At 42.4% G+C, this 21,270-nt stretch overlaps 1 protein-coding gene across 1 annotated transcript in view; it reads left to right on the forward strand.

Annotated features, from left to right (window-relative positions):
• The window catches only part of SHB (SH2 domain containing adaptor protein B), a 64,280-nt gene that overhangs the window by 24,845 nt on the left and 18,165 nt on the right, over positions 1-21,270 (forward strand). The window contains exons 3-4 of the mRNA XM_026038094.1: positions 315-432; positions 16,552-16,767. Coding sequence (XP_025893879.1) covers positions 315-432; positions 16,552-16,767 — 334 coding nt within the window. The remainder of the gene's footprint in view (positions 1-314; positions 433-16,551; positions 16,768-21,270) is intronic.

The following is a 21,270-nucleotide window of genomic DNA, read 5'->3' on the forward strand; positions in this document are numbered from 1 at the left end:
TTATTAATTCTCTGCAATTTGCCCCTCAATTATACAATACTCTGTGCTACACAGAAAACTTCTCGAATTGGGTCTGCCATTATAAGACATATGGTATGTAGAATACGGACAAGCATACTGCTACTTCAGCACCAGCACTTAAGTGATGTGTGGAAGTTGTGTGTTTGCCTGAACCCAGAATGCATTTTGAAGATGGGATAGAATGCAGCTGGATGAAACTTCTTGTTGTTGTTTTCTCTGCGTTTGAGATGTTGTTTCCTTCTGACTTAGATATCAGTGGTAATTCCATCAACAGTTTCTTTCCTGTCTTTCAGGTCTTGATACCAGATGACTACTCAGATCCATTTGATGCCAAAAGTGAATTAAACAAAATGAGAAAAGGGGAGAACACTGGCTATATGGAACCGTATGAAGCCCAGAGAATAATGACAGGTAAGAAGAAAGAATTGCAGATGTGAATGTGCGTGGTTTAATTCTGAGGCAGTTCACATGAGTACTCTTCTGAAAGCAGAATGTCTTTGGGCACATGGGCCTGTGTTTTTGAAGATGCCCAGGAARTCAGTGATAAATGTTGTGTAGGCTGTTGCAGCACTGTCTGCCTTGGCACCTAAATACTCCGCTAGATCTGGCAGTTCAGTATGGAATGAATTATGCCATATTGTAGGAACATGTGTGTTGGGAGTGTGCATGGCCCTGCTAGATACTGTCAAGACTTGTGTACATAGCAGGGATGACTGAGACATGACACTGCCTTAGTTGACTTAAAAGAATTACTGAGTTTCCTTGTGATTTTGCTTCTCTGTCTGATTTCAGCTTTTTGGTCCTGTCTTTGCGGGAGGAGGACTGCAAAGCTGCATCTTCGTGTTGTGTTCTGTGATTCTGGTGCTGTGTTTTCCTGTGTCTGTGGACAAAATGGGACTCTTCGGGATGTCTTTGAGCATTTAACTGCTATTCCTTATATCCTACTTCTTTTGCTGTCATGAAGGAAGGTGGCTTATGGCAGTACTTGTCCTCATATTATATAAGGTTTATAATGTAATTCTTACTCATGTGTTTTCCTCATAATGATCTGAATTCATTTCCTGTAAATTGGCTTTTGCAGTCTGTAAAGTTTTCCGGGGGCCTGAAGCCTTATCTTCTGTATTTATATAGGTTTGACTCAGTCAGCACATACCTTTGTGCAGGAGCAGTGGTGCATTTTTCAGATGTGCAGTAGGTCCTTGTAAGCTGAAGGTCACAATGAATCATTCTCTGTTGCCTAGTTAAGATGTTTGTGTATTTTTCTTTTCTAGTAGCACCTCCTGTTTTTGTTCTTTAGAAAAGATTAATCAGTGGGAGAAGGTGGGGTATTTTGATGCAAAGATCCATGTTGTCTGTTCCCAGTTTTCTTTTTTTTAGATAGCAAGCCTGATAAAAGGCACAGGAAATGACATGTAGAATGCAGTGTTTGGAAGCTTTCCAAGCTTTTTAAGGAAAGTGAGAGKTTTTATCTCCTTCATGTAAATCTCATTTTAGCTGAGGAATATTCAAATAAATAAATAAATTGGTTTGAATAGATTCTTGATACTTAAACGGCAGTGATGAAGCAGTGTTTTTTCCTCAGTAGAAATGTAATAGTGAGTATTTCAGATGTTAGCCTTGAAGTTGACAGTGCCCTGATTTCCCTCTCTCTGTATTTACGGCAAGAAAATATTCTGTATCCTTTTCCAGGGCTAGGCGTAATAAATGGAATCATAGAATCAYAGAATGCCGAAGGTTGGAAGGGACCTCAGAGGTCATCGAGTCCAACCCCCCTGCTCACGCAGGGTCACCYAGAGCACGTGGCACAGGGCTGCATCCAAGCGGGTTTTAAAGATCTCCAAAGAAGGAGACTCCACAACCTCTCTGGGCAGCCTGTTCCAGGCCTCTGTCACCCTCACTGTCAAGAAGTGTTTTCTCAAGTTCCTGGTGGAACTTTTGGTGCCTCAGCTCATGGCCGTTTCCTTTAGTTCTATCAGTGTCCACCACTGAAAAGAGGCCGCCCCCTCCTCCTCACTGCCTCCCTTGAGGTATTTATACACGCTGATCAGGTCCCCCCTCAGCCTTCTCTTCTCCAGGCTGAACAGGCCCAGCTCYCTCAGCCTTTGCTCACAGGGCAGATGTTCCAGGCCCCTGATCATCCTSGTAGCCCTGCGCTGGACTCTCTCCAGCAGCTCCACATCCCTGATTACATGGACTATACTGATTACGTGCACTATACTGAGTAGGTTAGCAGTCACTTTCTGTAATTTTACAATTTTGAAACCCTTGCCTACAGYCCCCTGGGTCAAATCAGTATTTGGTGCATCTGAGGATCTGGTGGATCTGCTATGTATGTTCTTACAAAGCAGGTGTGAGGAGCTCTCAAATGATGAAAGTATTTCCAAACACTGTATTTCCAAACACTGTGGTTTGATTAAATATATTTATATGCAGTTATCTTACAATCATGTTTATATATTAATTTTTAATTGAATATATTCAGTTAAACTACAGTGTTAGAAATACTTTTATCATACAACAAGTGTTCTGAATATCCCTTTGACCTGGCTTAATAACCCCTCAAGATGCCTAGTGCTTTTTTGACAGCTGGGCATTTAGTTTCCTGTCATTTYACCTGATGCTGAAAAAAGAAAAATAGAATAAGTCTTCCAGTGAACCAAGATTATTCGGTTTGCAATTATCATATGATTTTTTTTCTATTAGATAACTACTGCAGTGTAGCCATTCTAAAGCAAGCATTTTGGTTTAGTTTTATTTGGTCTCAAAATATTCTCTACTTTGTTTGCCATGTTTGTTAGTTCTSTGCTGTGTCGTGCTGTGTCTGATGGGCAAAATGTCCATTAAGTTGACTCGCCTGGTGAAATTCTTTAGCGTGCTGAGGATGAATTAATTCCAGACTGGAATCTGCTTTTGAGTACAGAGAACACTTCGTAAGAGACAAAGAAAACAAAATGAGTGTGTTGGGGAGGGGTGTCTTTGCCAGCTTCCAGAGGCTATTCTCTGTGCTTAATTTGAGCCTTTTTGTTTAAAGCCTGTATTAAAAATGCATAGCACAGATATGGGGAGGAGGAGAATCAGCTTTTCTCCACATCTGTGCTATACTCCACCACCTTGATCCGTTCAGGCTTGAAGTCCCCCAAAATACAGTCTTTCCAGACTTGCTGCATTAAGGGACACTTAATGCCAACCTCTCGAAAGGCTGAACCTGAAGCCAAGGCAGGGTATTGTGAACGCTTTTCTGTGCTTTTATTCAGATGTCATCTCTAAATGAGATCTGGTGGCCACTCACATCTGTTGCTTGGTGGATCATCCTGCATGTTTTTTCTGTTTTCAGGAAGCCCATGCTAGAAATACAAAGAAAATTCCTGGGGACCCCACTTACTCTCTTCTCAGGAGCTCACATGAGACATGAGATGGCTGATTATTTAAAGAATTGAGACTGTGTTTTTGTTGGTTGCCTGCTACTATTTGTTCAGTGACAGATTTCTCTACAGTGTCTCAGTTGACAAACTAAGATGACAAACTAGAAATTGAAGTGAATCAGAAGATAAATAAGAACTTATCACAGGGATGCGGTTGTTAGGGTGAGGTTGTTAAGGTTGTTCTGACTTCCAGTTGCAGCAGGATGTAAAGATACCACCACTTTTCCTGCTTGCTTTTTTTTTTTTTTTTTTTTTAATTTATTTTTTTTTTTAGCTCTGTAGAGCGGGATCTAGGTGTCATGCTGGACAACAACCTGACCATGAGGCAACAGTGTGCCCTCATGGCCAAGAAGGCCAAGAGGACCCTGGGGTGCATTAACAAGAGCATCTCCAGCAGGTCGAGGGAGGTGATCGTCCCCCTCTGCTCAGCCCTGGTRAGGCCACATCTGGAGACTGTCCACTTCTGGGCTCCTCGGGACAGGAGGGATGTGGAGTCCAGGGCTATGAGGATGATCGTGACCTGGAACATCAGCCCTGTGAGGAAACRCTGGGAGAGCTGGGCCTGTTCAGCCTGGAGAAGAGGAGGTTGAAGAGGGATCTGATCAGTGTCTATAAACACCTCAAGGGAGGGAGTGAGGAGGATGAGGCCGGCCTCTTATCAGTGGTGGCCACTRATAGAACGAGAGAAAATGAACACAAACTAAAGTACCAAAAGCTCCACAGGAACTTTAGGAAAAATTTCTTGACAATGAGGGTAACAGAGCCTTCAAACAGGCTGCCCAGAGAGATTGTGGMGTCTCCTTCTCTGGAGATCTTGCAATCCTGCCTGGATGCCACCCTGTGCTCTAGGTGACCCTGCGTGTGCGGGTTGCATGTGGTATGCTGGTTATTTGGACCAGAATTCACAGAATCACAGAATGGTTAAGGCTGGAAGGGACACCCGGAGCACGGGGCACCCGATCGCATCCAGGCGGGTTTTGAAGACCTCCAGAGAAGGAGACTCCACAGCCTCCCTGGGCAGCCTGTGCCAGGGCTCTGWCACCCTCACAGAAAAGAAGTTCCTGCTCACATGGAGATGGAACTTGGGGAAGGGTAGTTGTAACASTCACAGATTCTGGAATGACAAATCTTGAGTAGAGATTGATAAAAGTGGACTTACTTGCATAAGGAGCCATACATGATKAGGAGGACATTCTACTCATGCATTTTTATCTGTTCCTGCCCTTCAGTGGCTGTTTGGATGTTTAGGGATGTATAATTCCACTTATCCTGAAGCCAGTACATAAGGCACTACTTCCACTTCTTATACAGGTATACAGGCGAGATGTGTTGATACAGGTTTTGTTTGTATCCCTTCCTGGGGRGTGATGGCTCCCTCACCATGCGACTCTTGAATATAAACAATGTTTTCGGTAACACTCCTGTTCATCCCTTGACAGCTTAAGTTGGTGTGAGTTTTCGAATTTGATCCTTCAGTAACCCCTTCGTTCCGTCTGCTATTCCACTTGCTTGAGGGGTGGTATGGGATCTGTGAAATCCAGGTAATTCCCAGGCCCTTGGCCCGTTCTTGCACCAGTGTTGCTCACTGCTGTTTGCTCTCGCAGATCCTTGACCGGGGTCCCCGCTTTACCCACAGCGAGCATCCATGTCGCTAATGAGAGCTATCGGGGCCCCTTCCAGCAGCTGTGTTCCCCGTGAGGATCCAGCCGTGCTCCGTGGGGGTCCCTGCGCGGCAGGGCAGGGCGCCGCCCCGTCGCCTYGGCGCTGCTGGCTGCTCGGCATGGCGCGCCCGCACCGGCGCGGCCTCCTCGCCGCCGCACTGGCACAGCCACAGCGGTGATAGCGAGCTAGCCCAAAAGGACAGTGCTCTCGCAACAGATTCAAACACTTGCAGGTGACGCTTGTGTGTTCAGGCCAGTCCTCAAGGATGGTCAACATGTCAGGCAGTGTAGCTACCGACCAGTAGCTGAGTTTAGGGACGTTCAGGAAGCCGCAGGTGAGCGGCTTCGCTAGGTTCTCACCTTCTTCTTTCGCCTTTTTCAACCAYAGCATCGTTGTTTGTGCTTCCTGCTGACTGTGCCGGATTTAAGGATGGGGTGACATGGTCACCCGAGCATCTAACAGGAGCAGGCACGCAAACATAAGGCAGGCAGGAGTGAAATTAAGGCTTTTTAAACCTCTGCTCCTTGCCATCCACCGATGCTCTGCTGTGCCTAGACCCTCCCTATCATTCTCTTCTTCCTACCTAGAAACTGGCAAGGCCTTGTGCAGAAGCAGAGGTAATAAAAGCATGCRTGCATGAAAACCACTACAGATACCACAGATGATACTGATTTCCAAAAATCCTGAATATGAGGTAGACCAGAAAAGAAGAAACTGATCTACAAAAAAAGATGCTGGCATTGCCGATGGTGCCAGTGATAACCAAATCCTAACGAGATAAGTGGGGAAGGGTTGGAAAGCAAAGAGGAGTAGAAGTAGTAACCCAAGATAAAGCTGCTATAACTGTTTCTTATAAGGCGGCTTTGTCTGAGATGTGTAACAGCAGAAAGGACTCTGTTCTTCTGCAGTGGCCCTGGAGCATTGGGAAACTGCAGTGTAAATCCCTTTTGGTTGCTTGCAAAGCCTGAGTTGTCTCCCTCATCCAGTTGCAAGTTGAGTGTTTCCACTTTAACTCTCATGCATGTTCTTATCTTATCTTTTGCTCTTATCTTGGATCATCATTCAGTTGTATTCTTGAATCATATCCTGTGATGTAAGCTAGATGGAGTCTGTGCTGTGTTCCAGTCTCAGCAATGGAGTTTAGAAGAAACACAGCACAGCAAATCTGAGGGCTTTTTCTTCTCCAGCATACAGGAAGAGGAGAAAGGTGCAATAAATTTGCTTGGTTTTCTTCCTGCAGTTCTGCAGTGTTGTGAACAGGAAGGTTTTTTAACTCTCTGGACTTGTTTAAGAACAACACAACGATTTACTTCCTTACCAGCAGACAAGTTGCTGGATGTCTTGAAGAACTCAATATCTGTGTCCAGGCAACTTCATAGATACAAGTCCCAAGAGTTCAGGCCATTTGCCTATGAGACATATTGTCCTTCTGAATGCCATTTTTCTGACCATATGCTCTGTGCCTGTGAACTTTCCTGAATTCTGCTGCAAATCCTGGAGAAGATCCATGCTAAGGAGCCCTCTGCTCCTCTGGGCAGTCCCGTTCTGACGCTTGCAAGTGTGGGGAGACTTGTTGCTTGCTCAGCCCCTTGGCAATACCACCTGTCTGCAAAATGTGGCTGTGATCCCTTTCCAGCTGCTGTCTGAGCAGTGCCCAAATATGGAACAAAATATTTTTAACCCACAGGAGTCCTTGCAGATCTGACTGCTAACTCCATTCTCCTCTGTGACTGCAGACTTTTTTTCTCCCCTCCCTCCCTCCCTCTCTCCCTCCCTCTTCTTTCTTATGTTCTTGCCTATCTTCTAGAAGAAATATTCTTCTACTTCTTTTTTTCTTCATTTCTTTTTTTTCCTATACTTTTAGTGACAGGAAACACATTGCAGAGAAAGAGTTTTAAGTGCAGTTCTGTCTGATAGGAAAATATTAAATGAGGAATTCTGCAGATGACATTGTGAGTCTGACATATATGTGGTATGGTACCCTGATAAACTAAGCTGTTGTGATTTCAAGCCTGCCATAGGAAGGCAAGACAGACTACCAGAGAGGTTTAATCTGTTGCTCACATTTTCCTTGAAAAAATGGAGAAACAGTTTGAAGGAACACAGCCAGCAAGTAGAGGGGAGAAGCAATCCCACCTTCTCATTGTCCTCAAGAAGGATGCACCCACTGTATCCATCCTATACCCATTAGTGCAAAAACAATGCAAAAGAAGGCACTCAAACTCTAGTGATCAATTTAGTTCTCACTTGCCTGCTAGGTAATTTCCATTTAGGCTACACCACGTTTATTATGAACAAGTTACTTTGCCTGTCATAGAGGATGCAAAGCGAGAGCCGCTAAATCCTCCAGCAYTCATTCCCCAGTGTGGAACGAGGTAACTCACAGGTAAGATACAATCCAATTTGCACAACGCCTTTGCAAAAAAATAACCATTTGTGGCTTTTTTTTTTTTTTAGCACTCATAGAATCATAGAATGCTTAAGGTTGGAAGGGACTTCAGAGGTCATCTAGACCAACACCCCTGCTTACGTAGGGTCACCTAGAGTCACTCAGTATATCATTACCTCCGGTGAGTTCTGTGCAGATAGACAAAGGCAGGAAAAGGATTTCAGTCACTGCCAAATAAGTTTTCATCTTTTGTGATAGTGGAGAATAGCACAGGGAGGGCAGCTATGGGAGGGAAGAGCAGAGGATTATATTACGTTGAAGTAATTCCTTAAAACTAGTTCCTTAAAACTACTTCAAAAATTCTGTGAAAATTATCTACAGGAGGATAATGTCCTTATGTTTCAGCTGACTATATATAGATATATAATATATATATCTGCTCAAACATAGAGAAACATCTGATTAACACTACACAACTGATAAGCAGCTATGGACTATTAATACTATTCTATTTCATGCCTTGTGGTCAGGCAGTAAAATAATAGATCTTTTGTTTCTGAAGCAAATAAGCCTTTATAGAAAAAAACTTGAAACTAGTGAAGGTAAGGAAAAGAAAAAAGAAGGGGGGAAAGATATGTACATGCACATATATGTAAACACCCACATCACAGTGAAATCAAACACAGCATAACAAAGAATTGTATATTTAAGAATTAAGTATTTGAAGGTGACAGAACTTTTTTTTTGATGATGATTTTCATGTAGGCTGTAGTAATGGCAAATTTAACTGCTAAAATAGTAACTAGAATGACCAGGAAATCCAAAATTGTATTAATTCTGCTTTTCTGAAGCATTTGGGCATTTAGAATACAAAAAAAAACTCAGGAATCCAAGAGCTGGAAATGGTTTTCTTCTGGAAAGATACAACAGATAGCAGAGCAGTTGGATTCTCTTACAACACGCAGAAGACACTGGACGTTTTCTTCACTTCAAACTAAAGCATCCAGTAGCAAGTGGTCAAAAAATGTAATCACATTCCTTTTTTTTGTTTTGCTTTGTTGTGTTAAAAAGTACATCCTCTGAGCTAAACATTTCCCTAAGTGTCACCCAGAAGTAAACTGAACCTTATTTGACATGCCACCCTAAGCCATTCCAGCCCAGCCCCTGGAARACTTCCAAGGCTTTAATTTCTCTGAAAAACAAGAAGAGAACTTCCCTTTTGTAGCATTCCTTTCCATGAAAGTGAAGTCAAAACACAGGAGGCTTCCTGAAAAAGCTGTRTGCAGAACATCACATATGAAAATATTCCCTGAAGCTAAGTGCTGGCAAGAGGGCTTTTCTCCTAGGAGTGCAAGCTAAAGATTGAGCCGTGCAGCAGTCAGGGCATCTGGAGAGCATGTTTGTGTGTGACAGCAGGAACAAGCCTTGGCTGGCTGCGATGGGTGCACAGAAAAGGGAATCTGCTGCAAAGCAGTAAATCAAATGAACTCCTTGTTCATTTGTTCAGTTTTTTTGAACATTTAGTGTTCTACAATGAAATAAAGAGATTTATAAGGTAATTGGATATTGATACATTAATTTAGAGACAAACCAACTTCAGCGTTAATAAGCTGTTCGGACTCACTAGTGTGTCAGCTTCCCAAAGTTATCCGCAGATACCAGGTATAAATATAACAAGACAAATATCTCTGCTCAAGACATATCTCTCCTATATCTCTCTGCTGACATATCTCTGCTGAAATTTAAAATGACAGTCCTAGCAGCTCTCCTGTTGCTCTCCCCATGACCTGGCAGATGTGACTATGACATGCTGGAAATGATATTGCCATAGAGTGCTGATTTTTGGCCTTTTTTTTTTTTTTAAGCAAAGTAAAGGCTATTAATATCCCTTGCATTCCCAAGACTAGGAACAAAATTTTGGGCACCACTGCAAAATCACACTGTATGGTGTTCTCAGTTACTCCCACATTCATTTAATGTACAAAGCTCAATGAAGAGTTCATAGTCTTATTGGTGAATAAAGCATCACCACTTCTGCTCTACCACTGGATGAAATTTTTGTAGTGCTCTTACCGCCAACCACTAGTAGTTGTTAAAAGCACCTGAATGAAAGGACCAGAATTTGCTAAGTCACAAGTGCGTGCACCTAACTTTAATCACTTGCACGGCCATCTGAAGAAGAGTCAGCAGATCACTGACTGGTTTGACGCATAAATAAGTGTTTATACACCATCCTACATCAGAACACAGCCATCAGCTTTAAGGATTTCRGCTTCCTACCTCTGGATTAAGACCATACTCCTGCCTACTATGTCCTCCTATGGCTGTACTGGCAAATCCCCCTCTCAGAAGTTAGCCATTAAAAAGCTTCAATCCGAATAACCTGGATTTAGCTTCCYGATAACAAACTCAAGAAAGCAACTAGCTATTATCTATATAACATGTAAAACTATAGTTAACCAGGTGTGAATACCACCATGATGCCRCCCTTACTTAAGTTGCTCCACTTGAGCAAACTAAATAATTCCAGCTGCCARAATCTTGACATTGAAGTGTCTTTATCTGGAAATTACAGATCTGCTATCAAGTCCACAAGATGTACAGACATCTGTTTATCTTAAATCATCTAAACAAAGGCTGTCTGCAGGATGCTTGGAGGACTTGCTGTTGCACACTAGTTTTATACAGGCAGTGCTTAGATACCCTTACATAGCCAGTAAAGCTCTGTGTTAGAAAAGAAAAGAAAGAAAGAGAAAAAAAAACTTGACAGCACAAGGCCAGGAGAAGCACTAGGGAAAGCAGCAGGGGAGTGAACAAATCAAATATATTCTTACATACACCAACCAGCACAATGTTTCCCTATAACCACAGACACAACCTCCCATACCTCCACCCCCCAAATTATTCTAAAATAAACATAGCCAGAATCTACTGTACTTAGAGGACATCCTAATGTGGCTGTTTTAAACAAGCTAATGTACTCCAGGGCATAGACAAAGAAGTTGTAGCAAATGCAGCTATGCTCTAGCAACTCTTTCCTGGAGATAGAGCAGTATTGCTGTTTCAGGGCTGTTGCAGGTTAGTGGTGTACACGACCACCTTGCCAACCCTTTTGAGGAACACAATCTCACCTCRTGGCAAGAACCAAATGGAGAGGAAAGAGGAGTGAAGGTGCAAACCATTCCTCATGTAAACCCAACTCAGTGCTTTCTCAGGGAGAAGATATCATTCTTCAGCTTCCCTAGACCACAGTGACTTCAAAAAGTTTAAAGATATTTGCATGAAACTGCGTATGACGAGACAAGTGTGGAAATATGGGTTCRTTGCTGTGAAAGTGTTTTTGTTTTCATTTTTAAGATAATAGAAACAACCTGTCTGTTCATCTGCTATATATTCTACCATAATGTCATGTTTTCTCCGCTCAATATTAGCTCAAATATTAGATGCATCTGACAAAGTGGGAGAAGGAGCGAACAAGGCAATTCTCAGTTCAGTACAGACAAAAGCAATGATAAATCTGAAAGAAACCATATTCTTCTCTGTTCCTTTTTCTTACTATTTCCTCTGTAACTCTTTCCCCACTTAAGGTTGCATTGCATCTATAACAACAGCTACTTCTGAGCCTCTCTAGAAAAAACTCAGGAGGGCTCAGCTATTCTCAGCTTCTTGCTGAGACCTGTGCATGCAGCCACCACCGGCAGCCCCAATTTTTGGTAAATGGCAGTCAGAAGGGATTCTCAGTACTACAAGAATGGTAGGCTGTGAGCTTGCAGACTCTCTGCCCCAATGTCTCTTACCCCTTAACACTGAAATATTGTGGGTGAACTCAACATCAGAGTACTTCTTTATGAATCACAAGCTCCTGTATGTTGTTGGGGTTTTTTTGCTTAATTGTTTTTTTCTCTCTTTTCCAGTGATTCAGTTGAAAAAGACCACAACAGGGAGAATACTGTCAGAGAGGCAAAGCTGGCAATGGACTGGGACAAAACAGGCATGCCTTCTCACCTGCAGCTTGGCCTAGGCTGGTTTTCACAGCCCTTGCTTAGAGCTCTAGGATCATAGGTTGTCAGGTTGCAAGAGACYTCTGGAAGTCATCTTGTTCAGTTTCTTGCTCTCAGCAGGATTAGTTATGAGGTTAAATCAGTTGCTCAGGCACTAGATGCTCATTAAAGTCTTGCTCATTAAAGTCACATCCAAGGATGGTGATTATGCAACCTCTCTGGTTGTATAACACAGGTGTGACTATTGCCTGGACTAGACTGTGTGCCTCCGAGCGCACTCGCCACTACACGGCACATACTGCCAGAGAGGYAAAGCTGGAGCTCAGGTGTTGAGCCAGGATTTAATTTAATTTAATTGACATCACTCCCGTGACTGAGGAGTTATGGGAGACAATATCAAAAACTTTGATGAAGTCAAGGTAGATAACAACCACTGCTCTCCCCTTATCAGTCCAGCCAGCCATTTCATCAGAGAAAGCTATCAGATTGATTAAGCCTGATTTCCTCTTGAAGAATCCATAAATGATAATTACTCTTGATTACCTTCTTATCTTTCACACACTTTGAAATTCTATCCACTATTAGCTGTTCCATCAGCCACGATTAGTTCAACCATCAAGGGGCATTCCACCAGAATTCCTTGCAAGAGACTTTTATTCTTTTTCTCTTTTTTTATTTTTATTTTTCTTGTTCCATTTGATGGCTGTAGCAGTAAGATTACTTCAAATCCAGCATAGCTTGTACTGAAGGAAAGGTGGAGAGGATTGAAGTGAGAAGGGAAAGGGATTAAATGACTTTGAGCCGAGGCAAGAAGTTGCTTAATCAAGCCAGGCATGAAACAAGAGAACTAGAAGCCCTTTTAATATTTTACAGTCAGAGGCTTTTCAAGATTCCCACTGAATTCAGACTGCTACCTTGTCACTGTCGAGTCACAGTTCTCTGTTGCATTTATCAAGAGCCAGTGATAGAAGTATTATAATGACTGATTCTGTTGGACCACAGGCACATCACATCTAACATGGAAAGGATCAAAGACCTCAGGAGAATTGACCTGAGTGAGAATCTGCAGCTTTTTTGGAGAGGCCTGTGATGACTGACTGTCAAGAAAGACATAATTGAAGAAGCAAGCTAAGAAACACACAGGAAAACCCCGTATACTAAAACTCAATGCTCATTTCAAGCTACATGCAGACATTAGGCAATCAAAAAAAATTGCATGGCATACATTGCCTGTATTTGTAGAACAGGTATGTTTTGTGCAAGCACCTCTTTTGAAAGAAAGGATTACAAAACTGATGGGTTTTTATGCATATGATGCAGGTAGTGTTCAAGTCAGGCACTGGTTCAAGAGTGTGTACTGTTTATGTCCCATACATCTCAGTGACTATTTTTAGTGACTGATCGTGCAGACACTGAACAAGTAACTAGAATGTATGAACATCATTTCATTTCATATGAAATGAACACCCTATTAGTTGTCGTGATAAGGCATTGTCAGCAGTGACACTAATAGAATTCTCTCTTTATTTGGCCAACAGAATTTCAGAGGCCTGAGAATGAGAAGCCCCATGGAAAAAGCATATTCTTTAATCAACCTATTATCATACTGAACAAGGTTTGCAAAGTCCTGGACACTGTTCCATTACTTTAGAGAAAAAAAAAGAAGTATCATAATAAGAAAAATGGCAGACTAGAATGCAATCACTAATATACCTGAAAAAAACTTCTGATTCAGGTTTCATTGTCATCTAAATTATTTGCAGATTGCATCTGGTCATCTGAGGAAAACTAAGCAAATTGTGGTTAAACCTTCGCTTATTTAAACCTTGGCCTAGTATCCAAAAATGAGTTTAATATTTGTATGCTGATACCAAAGGGGCATATATTTGTACACTGTGTTTGTATTAATTTAGATTTCTCACTGAAATAGGAGCACCAAACTAGCACAGGCATCCATACCCTTGCAGCCCCAACCAGAGTGTTGAGCTGTGGTCCATGCAAGTAACAGATAGAGCAGCCACAACTCAGGGTGTCTCTTTCCAGGCCCTAATCCAGAGCAAGGTGGGGGGAATAATTTTCTTTTAGAGAAAAGCCTGCTTTGTGTCTTTATGTTTTACATTTATTCAGCTGTATAGATTAATTTTTTTTTCTCCACAAATCTGTAAACTGGTGCACACGCCTGAGAGCAGAAATTGGCGCAGTAACATGAAGCATTATAGAGAATGCTTTAAATTATTTTATGGAAGAAGACACAGCTAAACACAGAGAAATACTACTCCTTCTACACATAGCTGTTTTCCAACTTCAGTTACATCTAACAGACACAAAAGGCTGCACTAATCCAAAGCAAGAAATTAGAGCCAACACATTGTGGTCTGATTTCCTCACCTTAGCCAAGAGGTTGTGGAGGACTCCATGAAGACAAGAAAAGAAACACTGACCATGATGGACATTGATCTAATGCAGTGCAATTTCATCGCACATGTGAGATCTGTTGCTTTGCTCAGAAAGAAAGTGAGTACTTCTGTTCAAGCAGCTCGAACATTAATTCAGTCATAACCCAACTCATGCACATCAGTCACAGTGGATAGGAAGGAACCTTTTCTGTAATGCTTCCCATTTCACAATAGCTGTAGATAGTTAGCACTTGCCTTGTCCAGCTCAGCTTCCTTCCTTTAAATCACTGCTGAATGAAATCTCTGTCCAAATATCTAACAAAGACATAACTTCAAAGCATACTCTGAAAGAGGTCTTTCTTTCTGGTTTTTTTTTTTTTTTTTTGAGCTGCTGTAGTCTTTCCTTTAAAGCATCCTTAGAACTCAATGGCATAAACAGCAAACCAGAAGCCATCTAGTAAAGAACTAAATGTTTTTACAAGACTTGACTCACCACCAGCACATTATCGTTACTATTCAGATGAAGTTACATGTCTGAACAACAACAAAAAAGCCTTCCCGGGTACAAGGGAAGCCAGCAACCAAGAGCTGCTTAAAGTAGGTGCAAGTTCATGGGAATGCTGTTTCCCCAACACTCCCAGCATTTCTGGGTTAGCTTGCAGCAAAACCAAGCTACTGCTCCCAGCTTGTCCACAGTGATCTTCTATCACACAGAATCACAGAATGGTTGAGGTTGGAAGGGACCTCTAGAGACCATCTAGTTCAACCGCCTGCTCCAGCAGGAACACCCAGAGCACGGGGCACAGGGCAGCATCCAGGTGGGGTTTGAAGCCCTCCAGAGAAGGAGACTCCACAGCCTCCCTGGGSAGCCTGTTCCAGGGCTCTGTCACCCTCACAGGAAAGAAGTTCTTCCTCACATGGAGATGGAGCTGCCTGTGTAACTTTCCTAGTTATGGTAGATGTGTTGCCCTTGACAAGGTAGCTACTGTACCTCAGGCTCCACCACAAATCAGACTTATCTTGTTGCTTTGACCCCTAGAAAGAAGCAGTGAAGTGCAGAAAAACATCTGTTCTTTTAGCAGAGCCTGCACTTTAGAGGGGGGACTCAACCTTTTGCAAACAAAGGGGTAGAGGTAGAGCAAAAAATGCTGTAAACAATTTAAGCTGCTGTTCTACTGCATAGGGTGATGTTGACAAAGCCAAATAGTACAATCAGCTCCCAGGAGAACAAAGGGTCTCTTAGATATACCTCTAGGCTACTGAATCTGAAGTCCTGAATAGCTAAAAGTGAAGTCTTGTCCACTGACATGCAGATCAGATAGTGTCAAAAGAAATCAGAAGCTGCATCCTGCAGGCAGAAAAGCAGAATGAGCAGATTCCTCTCCACCCACCTCCTGCCAGATCTAAGTGGAAGAAAAGAATATTGCAAAGGCCAACTACCACTGCAAGAATAAGGTCATGTATGATAAATACAGAAGCAACATTTTTTAGATTCTGATAGAATAAGATATAAAGAATTCCTTCCTTGTAACAGAAACAGAGCTAGGAAAGAAGCTTCAACAGCTAGTGCAACAATTCACACCACCATAACGAATAAATAAATTWAAAAAAAAAACCCAAACACACATAAAAAAGGGAAAAAGATGTACCCACACAACCACTGATAGCTCAAGGAATGCATGAAAGACTTCTATATATACAGAAGGGTGTCCTGAAGGTGTTGCAAACCTCAAAGAATGGTGACCCCCTACAACTCCCACTTTCCTGTCCTCCTGCATGCAGCTGAACACTCTCCAAGGCCCTCTCAGTGGCCCACCTGGATCCCTGAGCCTGCATCTTGTCCCTGTTGCCCCTTGTTGCATTGCCTGGCATGGCTGAGAAGGACTGAGCTATGACTGTCCTTCAGGTGGTTCAGGATGCTGTTCGATTCTCCACAGCCTTTTCCTCGTGAGACTCCCCAGATCCAGTGGGTGATGTCCCCCTACTCTCCAGCTGGTGATGGCCCATTTCTAGTTTTATGAGCTGTGGGGAGAAAGGTGTGTGTAAACTGGGCCTAGTTGTACAGTGCGTGCATCCGTCCTGGGGAGATGCCCAAGGAGAGGGCATGATGGTTTCCCCCGCCTGTTTGGTGGCTGTGTTCTTCCAAACAGTTTGGGCTTGTGGTTTGCCTAACTCATGATGACAAAGTCACTGTTCAGGACCACATGTGTGTTCAAATTCATACTGAAATACTATGAGCTAATATGTGTCTATTTTTGATATTCAGATATATTTAATGATACATATATATTGTTGTGCTATCTTCCAACTTTTCTCTTCTTGGAAATTTAACCATATCCATGAACATCAGTGTTCTTAGAATGTATATGTTTTATACGGGTTGATGAGTACTGTGTGCTCCCAGTAATCGGAATGTTATGCCAACAGGACTGTTTCACTGGAGGCAGAAGATGGTGCTAAAGCTATTTGTCACATAGAGCAAACTATTCCAGCTGCTAAATGAAGAGAGAGTTTTTAGAGGTCTTGGAGCAGCTTGTCATCTGCAGTATAATTACATATATACTATGTAGTAGCTGGAGTTAAACACCCTATTAGTTGTCATGATAAGGCATTGTCAGCAGTGACACTAATGGAATTTTCTTTTTTTTTTTGGCCGACAGATTTTCAGAGGTCTGACAATGAGAAACCCCATGAAAAAAGCATGCAGCTCTACGATATGCCCTATGAACCAGAAGGCAGCGGTGTSGAATCGGACTCTGACAGCGTGGTGAGTCAGCAGTTGAGAGAAAGCAAGTTGCCACAGGACGATGACAGGCCTGCAGATGAGTATGACCAGCCGTGGGAATGGAACAAAGTCACCATCCCAGCCCTGGCAGGTAGGATTCCCGGATCCCAACTGGCACATTTTCTCGCATGCGTGAAACATACTGGTCCTCAGAATGTCCCAAAGGAGCTATATTAAAAAGCAGCTCTTTAGCATGCATGCGATAACATTCTTCTGCTTGGAGTTGTTTCTTGGTGTTTGTCAGRAGTATTGTCTTCATCCTATTGGAGTCCCTCTCTAGATGGATTTAAGTTGTATTCAGGTGAGTGACTCAGAAYTGCTCAAGATCTCACAACATGTCACTCAAGAAAATCTCACACCTAATTGTTCACAGTCTCTGTGACTGCCTGTGCTTTGTGGTGATACAGGATGTGCTTAGCTCCTTCTTTCTTCTGGTTGCTACATTGTAGGAAATAGCTGAGAGGATTTGGCCTCAGCAGGAGGCTAACAATTTTTCCCATATTGGAATTCCCTTTCCCGAGCAAAAAACAAACAGACCCCCTGTTCCCAGAAGCTCCTGTAGAATGTTGCTCTATTATCTCCCTTTCAATGGCATGTTGTGATTAAAAGCTGTGAAAAGACAGTCCTCTTTGGATGTCAGCTTTGGATGTCAGCTTGGCAGAAGACTTGAGGAATGCAGGCAAGAACCAGAGCTCTACATAGTCAGGATTCTGGGAGTGAGGAGGTACAGAAAATATCTCTAGGTGGAGGCGTGAAAGAGTCTTGGGATCAAAGCTTAGGAATAACCAGTGTGAATTTACCCCATGCTGAATGCTGCTTGTTAGATCTCTCTGCTTTCTGTGTTGATGCAGTTGGCACACATTCATTGACTTCAGCCCTCAACATGTGCTGCTGTGATATCCTTGTTACAGTTTAGAAGAGTGAAATCTTGGCTTCCTGAGCTTGTAGATGTTTAGTGCTTCATATTTTCCTGGTTGCAGCTACAGTTCTTCAAGAATCTGTGCTGGGACTCGTCCTGTTTCACATCTGTGTCAGTGACCTGGAGAAAGGGAGGTTTGCAATCATACCAAACTAGAGGTTTCCCTTCCTCATTTGTCTCTCACAGTGAACGAAATATCTGAAACAGAAACTTTTTTTTGTTTGGCAACACTGAAATACAAGCTAAGTATTTGCAGTATGGTGCTATGGGACCAGGGCATTTCCATTGCCAGTGAGATCACTCACTGATCAAGAGTGTCTTAACATAGCAAGTTTCTCACTGAGGAATAATATAGCCACAAAAGTGATRTTATTGATTTTAAAAGCAATTGGCACAGAAAGTGATGTATGTACATGTAGAAATCTTAGACCTCACGTTATATGTATTGTGCCTGTCATATGAAATGGCTGAGATTTTTAACTGAGAAACAGAATAAACTGATTAGTTTCAGTTCTGAATTTCACACAGAATCACAGAATGGTTGAGGTTGGAAGGGACCCCTASAGATCATCCAGTCCAGGCCCCTGCTCCAGCAGGGACACCCAGAGCACAGGATACCTGGTCKCATCCAGGTGGGTTTGGGAGATCTCCAGAGCAGGAGCCTCCCCAGCCTCCCTGGGCAGCCTGTGCCAGGGCTCGGGCACCCTCACAGGAAAGAAGTTCCTCCTCACATGGAGATGGAACTGCCTGGGTTTCAGCTTACACCCGTTACCCCTTGTCCTGTCACTGGTTGMCACTGAGAAGAGCTTGGCCCCGTCCTCCCTACATTCTCCCTTTGGATATTCATACATACTGATAAGATTCCCTCTCAGTCCTCTCTTCTCCAGGCTAAAGAGACCCAGTTCACTTAGTCTTTCCTCTAAAGGTAGATGCTCTAGTTCCTTAATCATCTTTAATCATCTTACTCTACAATGGACCCTTTCTAGGAATGCCACATCCCTCTTGTCCTGGGGAGCCCAGAACTGCACMCAGTACTCCAGGTTTGGCCTCCCCAGAGCTGAGTAGAAGGGCAGGATCCCCTCACTCGACCCGCTGGCAACATCCTCCTGATGCAGTCAGGAGCCCATTGATTTTCCTTGCAACTCACTTGGTGCCTGTCAAATTTTTGGACTTCATAATTATTTTCATACCTTTATTTTCTTCCTGTTATCAGATGAATTCCAAAATAGTGTTTATTTTATTATTCATTTTGGAAAAAAAAAAAAAAAGGATTTTTTTTGTTGGTTCTGTCTTTGTCTTTAGTTTTTGTCTACATGCAGCTATGAAATAATTAGGCACAGTGCATCCAATTGTAGACTCTGCTGTGCTGTGTGCAAATTTTCTCTTTAGAGATTATTATGATATTTGAATCCCTGTTGGGTTTACATCAGCATTTGAAGCATATTTAGTTTGTCACTTTTAAAAGCTGTTTAAGTTCTATTTTGCAGTACTAGGAGGGTAAACAGTTTTCTTCCCAGGCAAATCATCTATCTGAGATTTGGTATGTAACTCCTTCCAGTTTATTATGTCCGAGATAAGTGGTTGTTTTTTAAAAATGAATTTCTTAGGATTGGCTACAAACGTAGATTCAAACTACTTTCCAGTCAGTGCTCACTGTACTTAATCTAACTGGTGGGCAGTATAAATATTTAAAACAAGGCAACAAGAGCTCTAACTCCTGCATTTGAAATAAAGAAWTGTATCCATTGCAAAAGCTCTGTCCTCCTGAAATAGCTGAAATGCTTCCAACTTTTCTGAGTGCAGTGATTCTTTAGCAGAGGTTGTTAAACCTATCATTTAAATGGTTTAAACCTCAATCCTATTTTCTTTTGTTCCACTTCATCTGAGGTGGATTTCTCTAGCAAGCATAATCTGACCAGTATGGTAATAAAGATGCTGGCAATGGGCAATTCTCACTCTACCAGTCCCAACTGCTGCTGAGGTTTTGGAGGCTGCAAATGTAAAGGTGACCTCTGCTAAAACTGATCCATCTGGATCCATCTGGCAGACATTTGTGATTTGAAGGGTAGACATGACAAGACTTGTACAGTAAATGTTTTCAGTTCATTGTGTGACAGACCTGGGAAACAAACCAAAATGTCGAGAAGCACAAGAGTTATTGTGTAGTCAGTTATTCATCTAAGTCTGAACAAATGTTCCACTACGCCATTTCAAGACTGCAGAGCAGGGACTCCATAGCTTTCCTCAGGAACATTTGCTATAAATCTTCTTACACAGCAAAAACATAGGGCTGTGCTGCCTGGGATACAGCATATTGCCTGTCCTGTAGCTGGAGTTCTTCAACAAACAGGTTTGGTATGGTTTCTTTGGAGTCTGCACAGTGGCACAAGCAGGCTGAAGTTGAGATATGTTTTTGAAGGTTTTTATGGGATGAGAACAAGTCCTGTTAGACCTCCTGTTGAGCTTGGCAAACCTGTTAGATTAGGACCAAGAACCTGGCAGAGTCACAGCAAAATGGTAATTTTCTGGTACATAGTCTTTCTGGAAGGAGAGAAGGAAACATAGGCAAGCCTATTCAAGAACAACAGGCTGATAGTGGCTCCCACTTGAGTGTAGGAATCTAGGGTAAAACATAGGGTAAAATTCTGGGCGAAAGTAATGTGAAGTCTGTAAAACCCATGTAAATCCAACTTTATAAAGTAAATGGCCCTCTGGTATGGAGGGGGCCAGATGACCCATCATGGCCACCTTGGCTTCCTTGAGGAAGAGCTGCAGGCCACAGATTTGGCCAGCCCTGCCAGTGCAGTTGCAGGTGCACGGAGATCTGTGCCTCGGGAGCTGGAAGTAGGGAAGTCATGATGGGTCATCCTCGGTGGGATGTGGCACTAGCTGCAGGGCAAGAAGGCAAGCATGGAGAAAGGGGAAGGGATGTAGCCAGTTCCACATGTTTCCACATGTTCCACCTTTTTGGAGAAATTAAACATTTAGAAGCTTCTGAAATTCAACTTTGTGCTGCTTTTGAAGAACAAACTTTTCTTCTAACCGTCACAATATTGCAAAGATATTGCAGTGTACAGTTGGATAACAGTTGTTTTGTGAACTAAATGGTTTTGGTGTCTGGAAGATGCTGCTGAGTCACTGAAGACATGAGGTTTACCAGTATTCACAGTGCTGTAGTACTGGGTATTTTTTTTCTGGATGAAATTAAGTGCTCTGTGTCTGTTTCAGTGGCAGGTACACACATGCCCTGCTTCTCCTTTCTTCAGCTACTCAACCTCCATTATCCAGTAGTTAGGTTAAATCTGAATTTCCATTAAAAATAATAATACCCAGTGTATTTCTRCCATGTAAATTCAGAGTATGTATGAATACATTTACTCCACTTAAGCAGTAATTTCTACTGATTTAATTACTTTAATTAAGAATAATCTGGAACTATCCTAAATCTTCTAAATGAAAAAAAGAGTACAAAACGCCTTATAACATATTTTTCTATCGCTGCTGCTGGAATTCATAGAAGAGTTGCTTGCTCTGTGTGTGTATTTTTGTGTGGATCTTGTAACCTTTTACTCTAGACACCTGTGACATTTGTTTTACACAATTCCTGATAGATAATCTGAAAAGCAATAATYTCTTAGGAGCTGGGAATGTTATTTCTTGATGAAGAAACAAGTC

This window comes from Nothoprocta perdicaria, unplaced genomic scaffold (assembly GCF_003342845.1).
Source record: "Nothoprocta perdicaria isolate Ctin4 unplaced genomic scaffold, notPer1 scaffold_200, whole genome shotgun sequence".
NCBI classification, from domain to species: domain Eukaryota; kingdom Metazoa; phylum Chordata; class Aves; order Tinamiformes; family Tinamidae; genus Nothoprocta; species Nothoprocta perdicaria.